At 52.7% G+C, this 10293-nt stretch overlaps 2 protein-coding genes across 3 annotated transcripts in view; one reads left to right on the forward strand and one right to left on the reverse strand.

Annotated features, from left to right (window-relative positions):
* The window catches only part of ISOC2 (isochorismatase domain containing 2), a 184661-nt gene that overhangs the window by 95072 nt on the left and 79296 nt on the right, over positions 1–10293 (forward strand). The gene's annotated exons all lie outside the window — the stretch shown is intronic.
* Positions 4334–10293, reverse strand: part of PTPRH (protein tyrosine phosphatase receptor type H) — a gene marked incomplete at its 5' end in the record, with an annotated part of 9621 nt that continues 3661 nt past the window's right edge. Inside the window, 7 exons of the mRNA XM_069097241.1 lie at positions 4334–4726; positions 4994–5129; positions 5239–5399; positions 6615–6737; positions 7781–7915; positions 8053–8129; positions 8715–8805. Of these exons, the coding sequence (XP_068953342.1) occupies positions 4580–4726; positions 4994–5129; positions 5239–5399; positions 6615–6737; positions 7781–7915; positions 8053–8129; positions 8715–8805 (870 nt within the window). The remainder of the gene's footprint in view (positions 4727–4993; positions 5130–5238; positions 5400–6614; positions 6738–7780; positions 7916–8052; positions 8130–8714; positions 8806–10293) is intronic.

Below are 10293 nucleotides of genomic sequence, written 5' to 3' on the forward strand. Positions count from 1 at the left end.
CTCTCTCTCTCTCTCTCTCTCTCTCTCTCTCTCTCTCTCTCTCTCTCACAAACACACATGCTCAAAGCTTCTTGAGGCAGGGGCTGGTTTATTTTCATTTTTTATATTTCTAGCACCTAGGGTAGTGTCTGCTATATAGTAAGTTCTTTAAAAAATGTTTGCTGATTGCAATAGAACTGAAGCAATCCTGCCCCCATTCAAACCTTCCTACCTTCTGAGAATTCAGGTCTCCCATCCCTTCCATTGTCCCAGGCATTCCTTCCCCCTCTAGCCCCCTAGTGACTGACAGGTAACAAACCTGGAACCTCTACTCCCTCAATCTGTCCCACAAGCATTCATTGAAGTACCTACTATGTGCAAGGCATTAATCATAAAGAGACATTAAGGAGACATATCCAAAGGAAGCTGCATCCTACTTGGGGAGGGGGAAGCCTGGGAGAATCACTTAGAGAAGAAAGGTGTCTTAGAAACTAGTCCAACCCCTTTGATTTACGAATGGGTTAAGGCAAAGTAACTTGCCCAGGGTAAACACCAGAGGCAGGTTATGAGGCCAGGTCTTTCTGCCTTCAGGTCCAGTGCCCTGTCTATGTCAAAGTGCTAACATGTCCAAAGATCATTTCTGAAGGAAGAGAGCACTAATACCAGAGAGGATGATGTGGTTTAAGGGGTTCAGGGACCCCCCCCCCAAAGACTGGTATACTGGACAGGGTCAGCAGGAATGAATTCCAAAACTCAAGTCTTCTTTAAGCCAAGATGGTGAAGGTTTATTGTAACCCCAATATGTCAAGCAGAGCTCCTTTAAGGAACTTGCAACTCAACAGGAATGATGCTAAAGCTTATATTGGAAAAGTAGTGGATTATCTGGCAGATATGCCAATTAGGTGATAACTTACAACCTTGGTTATTGGCATCATTCACTATTGGAAACCAGGGGAAGGGGTTTCTCAGGGGCGTTTTTGTCTGTTATGTCTGAATCAAGATAGCATTGAGCATTGGAATCTATAGCTTGGCCTCTGGATTGTGTACAATAACTGCAGGAATCAATACATGACAATTCTGTGATTGCAAAATAGTCCTGTTTTTATAAGGGAATTTCTTCAGAAGTCAGCTTGTTCTTGTGACAGGCAAAGATAGTTTGTCTTACTGGGGCCCACTCATGAGTTATTGCTAGGCATAGTGTCCTTGCCTGGGGAGAAAACTGTTAGGGATAGGATTCTGAGGCTATGGAGAAATATGATCTTGGAATTAGGGTCCAAGCACCCCATCAGGGAGATGGAGAGGTTCACTCATTGTAGAACCTGGCACATCAGTTAAGCCCTGAAGGAAACTAGGAATTCTAAGGGGTAGAAGTGAGGACAGAGAGCATTTTGGGAATGGGAGACTGCCTGGACAAAGGGACCAAGGTGGGAGATAGAGTGTTCTTTATGGGGAAGACCAAGTAAGTCAGAGTAGCTAAAATGTAGACTGTTTGTGTAACCAGCTCTGAAAGACAGGGAGAAGTCCAATTGCAATCATCTTGGAATGCTAAACCAAGGGGCTATATATATATATATCTAATCCTAGAAACAATGGGAAGACCCTTCAGGTTTGGAGCAGAGGCAGGCAGGACATGGGCCCTTTTAGGCTTCAGGAAGAATATTTTGATGACTGTGTGGAGATCTCTGGGTGGGCTTTGGCCTGGGCCCTTTTCTAGCTGTATAATTTCATTTGGTAATCTCATCAGCTCTCACGGTATCAGTCATCATGTCCACACAATGACTGGCCTCTCTGATATTCCTTGAACAAGACACTCCATATCCCACTCCGGGCATTTTCTCTGGCTGTCCTTCATGCCTAGAGGTCTTTCCCTTCTCATCTGCATTCCCTAGTCTCCCTGACTCCTTCCAAGTCTCAGCTAAATTCCTACTTTTTTCAAGAAATCTTCCTGACCCGCCTTGATACCAGTGCTCTCCCTCTAAAACTACACCCTGCAGGTAGGGTTGTGATGGGGTGCTTGGGAGCCTGTGTTTGGACCCCACTTCTAAGATCACATTTTTCCCTCGCCTCAAAACACTAGCCCTGACAGTTTTCTCCCCAGTCCCAGTGAGACAAACTATCTTTCCCTGTTACAACAACAAGCTGACCTGTGTAGAATTTCCTTTGTAAAAACAGGACTACCTTGCACCCACAGAATTATCATGTACTGATTCCCACCGTCATCATATACAATCTGGAGGTCAAGCTATAGACACCAACTCTCAGAGTTATCTCGCACCCCTTAGGAACCCCGCCCCTGCGGGGTTCTTTTCCAGTAGAGAATGATGCCTGTGACCAACACTTCATGTTATCACCCTAGCATGTCAGGCAGAAAATCCACTCCTTTTCCTATAGAAGCTCCAGCATCATTCCTGTGAAGCTGCAAGTTCCCTAAGGAGCTCTTTGCCACCTTGCTTTGAGTCCAGGAATTCATTGCAGGCGACCCTCTCCTACACTTCAGCCCTTGAGGGGTCCCTGAACCTCTCCAACCACATCGCTCCTTCCATGGTTGCTTGTATGTCTCCCCCAGTAGACTGTGGGCTCCTCAAGGGCAGGGACTGGCTCTCCCTTTCTTTGTATGCCCAGCACTTAGCACTCTGCCTGTCACGTGGGACAGAACTTGGTGAGGGCTAGTTTAGGGCTGCCTGCCTGAGGAGAGATGGATGAAGAGAGGAGTCAATGGCCATGGTCTAAGTGACAAGCAAAGGAGGGCGGGGCTAAGACAAGACTGACAAGGCTTGGCAGCCGGAGATGAAGGGGCATTGGGGCAGCCACAGCTGGGAAGCTGAGTGACCAAGAGGCTGCTGAAGTCCTTGCAGGGGAGTTAGAGGGAGGTGCTGGGCAGACAGTGAATTTTGCATTGGGTATGTTGAGCTGGAAGCACCGACGACACTCGCATTTCAAATATCCAGCAGCAGCTGGTAATGCACAATTGCTGTTCAAGATAGCTGGCTATGGGAATCCGGGAATCATCTGCAGACAGATGAGGGCTGCTGAGGGCATTGAGATAGAGAGCAAATGGAGGGAAGAGGGCCAAGGACAGAGCCTAGAGGTACATGCACAGTGAGTGGGCATGAGATGGGCCAAAACCCAACAAAGAGATGGTCAGACAGGTCGAAAAAGCCCCAGGAGACAACAATGTCAAAAAGCTTCAGTGAAGGCAGCTTATCCAAGATCAAAGTGGGGGGGGGGCGGGGGGAGGTGAGAGGGGTGGGGACAGAGGGAGGGGGCGGAGGGGAGGGGGGGATCATCTGCATTAAATGCTGCAAAGAGACAAAAAGACTTTGACCCTGAAATGATCGATTGATTTAACCTTTCTGTGATGACAGGTGACCTTGGAGAGAACAGCTGTAGTTGAATGCTGAGGTCTACAGCCAGATTCCCAGGGACTGGGAAGTGAGTTAGGGGACAGGAAATGGGCATGAGTGGAGACAAGTTTTTGTTTTTGTTTTTTCCTAGGAGGCTGACTGAAAGAAAGGAGCTGAAGGCCTTCACAGGTTCAAGTGAAAGCGTTTTTAAGGGTGGTGGGGTCCCTGGAACATTGGGGCTGCTAAGAAAGAGCTAACAGATGGAAATGGGGGGTAAAAGGGGGGCGTTGATTGGAGGGGTATTGGAAATATCAGCATAAAGACAATAGGAAATCCCTGTCAGATAACAGATCATGGAGGCAGAATACTTATGGGGGCCAGCCCACCCCCAGAGGCCCAGGCTTGCCCTCTCCTCAGCTCTGTGCTGTCAGGGACTCAGCTTCCCAAGGAGCCCTTTCTGTGAACCCCGAGCTTAAGCTACTTCCTCCTCCGCTAAAATTTCTAAAAAGGACCAGTGAGGTGAGATGAGCCCTTCATTCCCAGCCATCTCTCAGACTCTCCTTTGGTCTCAGGCTCTCTGTAAGACTGGCTATAGATCCCTTTCCTCCTCTAGTCCCTCCATCTCAAGATTTCATTAGTAGGCTGTGAATTCCCAGAGAACAGAGACTGGCTCCACTCTAAACTGCTTTTTTCTCCCAACAGGGGGACCCAGGTCTCTGCACTCAATCTTCAAATAAATATTTCTTTTTCTGGGTGGCTGCAGTCCACAGGTTTCTATGGCCCAGCCTCTTGTCTTGACCTCAGGATGCTGGTGGCAAATGATCTAAGGGTGGGGTCTGGCCTTAGGTGCTCCCTCCGGAGGGAGCAGGGACAACTTGGTGCTGTCCTAGGTTCTGAATGCAGGGCAGCCACACCAAAGCCAGCACAGGCACCCCCAAATCCCCAGAAAAATATTGCTGCGTCCTATGCAGGTGATCTGACATTCTGGTCCCCAAACATCAGGCCAGAGGTAGGAGTACTGATTTAATAAATTAAAGGCACAATATGTACAGGCTGTATTAGAGGATGAGGCTGCAGTAGGAGCCCAGGAGCCTTTCTCAGCCCCTCAAAGGTCTCCCCAAATCCCCATCACATAATCTGATGTCAATGAGGGACCCAGGCATCTGGATCCTCTGCTTCTCCCATCCGATTCTTCAGAGATCCTGGGGCTGGGGTCTCATGGGGGAGTGCATCCTGAATCCTGAATCCCAGAGAGCTTATCTCACACCAATCTCCCTCTCATAGGCCTGGATGGCCTCCAGATTCTCATACAGGACGGCTTCTTCCTCTCTTTCATCGTCCCCACTGTCCTGGGACAGCTGCAGATACCTCAGGAGGGTTTGGTACAAAAATATGTACTGTCCCTGGAGATGTGGGGGGAAGGAGATGGGGTGAGCAGGCTTTGGGCTTCTGGACAGAAGGGGCAGTTAGATTCCCAGTCCACACCTTACCCAGCTTACAGAAAAGGAAACAGGCCCAAACCAGTGAAATAACTTGCCTAAAGTCACAGGGCTAGGAAGTGACAGTCAGGATTTGAACCTAGGGCACATGACTAGACATTCAGCTCCCCCCAATCTTGTCCTGGTTACTCTGTAGCCATTGACCCCTCCTTGGCCTAGCCTGACCCTGACCTCAGTCTGCACCATCAGTGGGCGGCTCTTCCTCATCCTTCTGATGAAGGACTGGACCCCAACCTGCTGGTATTTCTGCAGTTGCTTCAGCAAGACATCCAGGGCAATGAGGGTCCCCGTGCGACCTACACCAGCACTGGTGAGGAGAGAAGAGTGGAGAAAGGACTTCCCCCAGCAGCACCTGCGGGTGACCCCGAGGGGGATCCTGACTGACCCCCTTCCTGGGGGTAGGGCAAGGGGCTTACCTGCAATGTACAATGGGAGGGCCTCCCCCTAGGCTCTGGTCCAGCCATTTCCGGAGCAGGGCTTGGAAAGCCAGCAGTGGGTCTGGGGACCGAGGGACTCCATGGTCTGGCCAGACAGTATAGTGAAATTGGCGCACAGACAGGTCTTCCTTCAGCTCCATCTAGGGGGAGAGAAGGGTCAGGAGCCCTAATGGGGAGGGGGGAAGGATGGGAATTTAGGGCTGCATTTAGTCTAACTGGGAGACCAGAAGAGAGGAAGGAACTCCCAGACAAAGTCACTTGGGTAGGAGAAAGAAAAGCCAAGATGGGAATCCACATTCTTGGACTCCAGCCCATGGTTCTTCCTACAGCACCATGCTGCCTTTGAAGCTGCTCCTATGAGGAGAAGAGGCCGTGGAAGAAGATCTGGGGGGGAGGTCAACCCCAGAGGAGGGAGCTAAGCAGACTGGTCAGGAAGTGCCTGAGTTTGTCAAGGGAAGATAGGTGGCATTGCTGAGAAGCATTGAGAGGTTTGAGGGGGTTGGAAGAGTCTGGAAGGGGACACTGGCCTGTCAGGGGTCAGGTGGGAAGGCAGCGAGGTAGTGCAGGAGATAGAGCACTGGGTCTGAAATTAGGAAGACCTGAATTCAAAGCCAGCCTCAAACATGGCCATACTGTATGACCCTGGGCAAGTCACTTAACCACTATCCATGTCATTTTTCTCAGCTTTAGAATGGAGATAAACACACCTGCTTTTCAGGGTGGTTGGGATAACCAATTAAGATAATGTGTGTAAAGCACTTAGCCTAGGATCTGGCACACAGCAGGCACTTAATAAATGCTTATTTCGTTCCTCCATCCCAAAGGTCTAGGAAAGAGAGTTGGGGCCCAGAGGGAGAGGTGTGAGGGTGGTCTGGGGGTCCCTGGGAGGTCAAAGAAACTAGATCCTAGGGATCAGCTAGTCTGGGGTATATTTGGGGTCACCATGGGTGGCTGTGGAACCCTGGAGGTGTTTGGAAATCATGGGGCCTCCAGAAGACATTGGCTTGTAGGCCTCATCAGACTAGAAAGCCCCCAGGCCTCTTCCAACTTTCCAGTTCTATGATTGTGTCTTGGGTGATCATAGGGACTCACTGAATTGCTCAGGGGCACTTAGGGGTGAGAGGGTCGGGCTGGCTATGGCTGTGGGTCCCTGAAAGGTAGCTGAGGTGGTCTAGGGAAGTTCAGAGTGCTCTGGGTAGGAGGGTGCAGAATCTAGAAAGGCGAGGTCTTGGGGCAGGAGTACGGCTCCCTGAGGGTCTCAGGGGAGAAAAGGTGATGGCATTGGCCTTCGGAAGCAGTAGAGGTCCTGAGGGGACAGATGGGGGCCTGGAAAGGCTGGGTCTCTGGGTCCATACATGGAACAGCTGCAGGTCTCGAATGGTCCAGTGTTCAGTTACATGTTCTCCTTTCAGAGTCACCCGAAGGTTCCCGTGGCTGCAAGGTTTGGCGTCCAGGGGCCAGTAATGTTCACATTTGACCTGGGAGATGGAGAGTACCCAGAGGAGGGCAATATGTGAATCTCATGACCAGAGATAGAGAAAAGGAATGGCACAGGGAGACGTTGGGAGACAAAAAGAGAAAGGGAGAGATGGAGAGGGAAGAGACAGAAAGGGAGAAAGGCAGGGAGAGGTATGGAAGCAGACACAAAAGAGAGAAGGGAGAGATGAAGGGAGACAAAGAGAAAGGGTCAAGAAGGACAGGGAAGACAGAGAAATGAAGAAGGGAAAAAGGGAAGGGAAAAATGAAGGGAGACAAAGAAAGGGAGGGGGCAAGGGAAAGGATGGACTGAGAGAGAGGGAGAGGGACAAGGGAAAAGAGGAGACAGGGAAGCAGGGGAGAGATGGAGGGGGAGAGAAATGAAGGAGGTTAAGGGGAAAGATGGAGGGAGACAAAGAAAGAGAGAGGGCAAAGGAAAGGATGGACTGAGGAGGGGGAGGGGGCAGGGAAAAAGAGACAGGGAAGCAGGAAAGAGATGGAGGGAAACAGAAATGAAGGAGAGTTAAGGGAAAAGATGGAGGGAGACAAAGGGAGGGGGCAAAGGAAGGGATGGACTGAGACAGAGAGGGAGAGGGACAGGAAAAAAGAGAAGAGACAGGGAAGCAGGGGAGAGATGGAGGGAGACAAAGACAGAGAGGTGGGGAGGGATGGAGGGAGATAAGAACAGAAGGGGGCAGGGGAGAGACAGAGGGAGACAAAAGCAGAGGGAGAGGAATAGGGGAGAGAGATGGAGAGAGACAGATAAGTGGAGAAGGGTTAAGGGGAGAGATGGAGGGAGACAAAGACAGAGAGGGGGAGGGGAGGGGAGAGATGGAGGGAGACAAGAACAGAAGGGGCAGGGGAGCAGTGAAGGGAGACAAAGACAGAAATGAAGAGTGATGGGGAAAGGGTGAAGAAAGGCAGAGGCCAGATGAAAAGAGGGGTAGGCATAGATGGAGGGCCAGAGAGAGGGAGACAAAAGCAGAGGGAGAGGAATGGGGGAAGGGCAGGAAGGAGCAGGGCCAGGGAGGGCTCTGGAGCTCACCCGCCCAGACTCCACGCAGTTGGTCAGCATGACTATAGTGCGGCTTTGCTGGTCCCACACCAGGCGCCAGAAATCACCCACTGTCTGGGGGAGTGGCCCCTGGGTTGCAATGTACTCTCGAGGATCAATGAGACCCTGGAAGGGGATGGAGTAAGGGGGCCCATGAGGCTCACCCCCCCTCATCTCCTGGGGTCCAGCTTTGACTTAAACCTACCTCCCCCCACCCATCCCTACCCTGTTTTGCTTGCCCCTCCCCCCTCGTGTCTGCTCACTGGAATGAAGCTGGCATTGATGTAATCAGAGCTGGGATCCCCTGGCATGGGCTGCAGGGGGACTCGGGACCAGTCATCTGAAGTGGGGAGGAGAAGGTGCATCCAGGAAAGGCAAAAACAGAGAAGCAAGCAATGAAAGACTGAGGAGGGAATCGATCTAGAGCCCGGCAAGGGAGAAACACAGAGGCTGGGGTGGGGGGAAAGGGGGGAGTCTGTTCCTCGAGGAGGGAGGAAGGAGCATCCCTGGGTCTCTCAGGGTGGGATGGGGTGGCGAGGCAGAGGAAGAGGGGAGTATTGTATCTGCTTCTCCCAGGGAAAGGTAGGCATAGGACAGCCCTGCCTCCCACAAATGCCAGGAACCAAGGGGACAGAGAGGAGAGAGCATGGTATCTCTGGCTCTCCCCTTGGGGACAGGGTGAGAGTGGGTATCTCTATCTCTCCTGAGGCACAGGAGAGGGGCCATATCCATCATTCTCAGGTAGCCAGGGTACAGGGGCATCTCTACAGCTCCTGCAATACAGGGGAGGGGGCGTCTCCATCACTCTCAGGTAGTAGGGGAGGGGGAAGGTACCCCTGGCTCTCCCTGGGCACAGGGGAGGGGGTGTCTCCATCTCTCCTTGGGGGGGAGGGGAGGGGTTGGGGGGTGCGTGTCCATGTCTCACAAGGCAGCACATTGGAAAATCGATTCTTGCTTTTGTTCTCCAGGGCTGAAGCAGCTGTTTGCATCTGCCCTGTGCCTTCCAGACTCAGTTGCTGGTTAAGAGGAAGTCATGGGGGGGGGAGGAAGAAGAGAGTCAGAATCCCAACAGAGCAGGACTCAGCAAAGTCTGCGCTAGCCTGCTTCCCCCACCCCCTGCGCTGCCCACCAGTTCCTGTGGGCTTTACCAAACCATGGGCACAGCCCTTCAACGGGCAGGGGAAAGGAGAGCGGCAGACATGGCAGGTGTGAGGGTCTGTCTGTCTGCTCCCTCCCCATCCTGCCCCATCTCTAGCTCAGACTCAGTTTCCGTCTGTCTGTCCCTCTCGGTCTGTTTCCGGTTTACTCTGGCATCTCCACCTGCCTATCAGACATCTCAAAGTGGGTGCCCCACAGGGATCTGAAACTCATCTCCCCACATCTTTCGTCTCAACCCCTCCCCGCTCCCAAAGCTCCCTGCTACTGTGGGTGGCCCCACCCCCTACCTACCCTGGCCACAGCCCGGCCCGCTCATCCTCTGCTCCTCCCCCTCCCCCCCCACCCCCCCCCCCCCCATCAGCTGCCAACTCCTGTGGATTCCACCTCAGACATGCCCCCTCTTCTGCCCTCCATCACTGTCACCCTGCGGCGGTTCCCGTCTTCTCCTGCCCAGACCGCTGAGATAACCTGCCCAGGGCCCTTCCAGCCCTGAGCCTCTCCCTGCTGCAGCTCGGCCTCCACTCAGCTGTCCTAGACGTCTCAGAACGTCTGCCTGGCACCCACCCTGCTCAAAGAATGTCAGCGTCCCCGGCCACCTCCAGGATTACACAAAAAGTCACACTCCTCCCCAAGTTGCGCGTGCCTGTCACCCAGGCACCAGCACCTGGCACTGCCTGCTCCGCTGCCTCTCCGTGCCCACTCTGCTGCCTGCTCTGTGCCCCTCCGTGCCCACGCCTGCAGCTGTCCCCACTACATACCCCCATTCTATCCTCCCCCAAGACAGCGCCTTCTCTCTGGCGGCACCTCTGATCTCTGTGTGGAGAGAGCAGGGGGTGAGCCCTCTCTCCCCTTGGACCATGAGCCCCCAGGAGGGGTCCTGCCTTCCTCTGTATGCCCAGTCCTTGGTACAGTGCCTGGCACACAGTAGGTGCTTCATAAATGCTTGCTGACTGACTTGTTGGTTGGTTGACCTCAGCCTTCTTCTCTAATTTGATCTCCGTCTCCACCTTTGTCTCTGTCTTTACCACCCCACTCCTCTTCTGTCACTCTCTATTTTGTCTCTGTCTCTGTCGCTTTCCTCTGTCTCTCCTGTTTCTCTCTCTATTTTTGTCTGTCTCCCTTCCCCCTCCCTTCCTCTCTCCCCCCTCCTCCCTTTCTTTCTCTCTCCCCTTCTCCCGCTCCCTTTCTCTCTCTTCTTCTCTCCCTTCTCCCTCCCTTCCTCCCCCTTCTCTCTCTCCCTCTCCCCCTTCCTTTCTCTCCCCTTCTCCCCTTCCCTTTCTCTCTCTCCCTCTCCCCTTCCCTTTCTCTCTCTCCCTCTCCCCTTCCCTTTCTCTCTCTCCCCTCCC

This window comes from Petaurus breviceps, unplaced genomic scaffold (assembly GCF_028583685.1).
Source record: "Petaurus breviceps papuanus isolate PSGF00001 unplaced genomic scaffold, PetGlider_PUasm1.0 355, whole genome shotgun sequence".
Taxonomy (NCBI): Eukaryota; Metazoa; Chordata; class Mammalia; order Diprotodontia; family Petauridae; genus Petaurus; species Petaurus breviceps.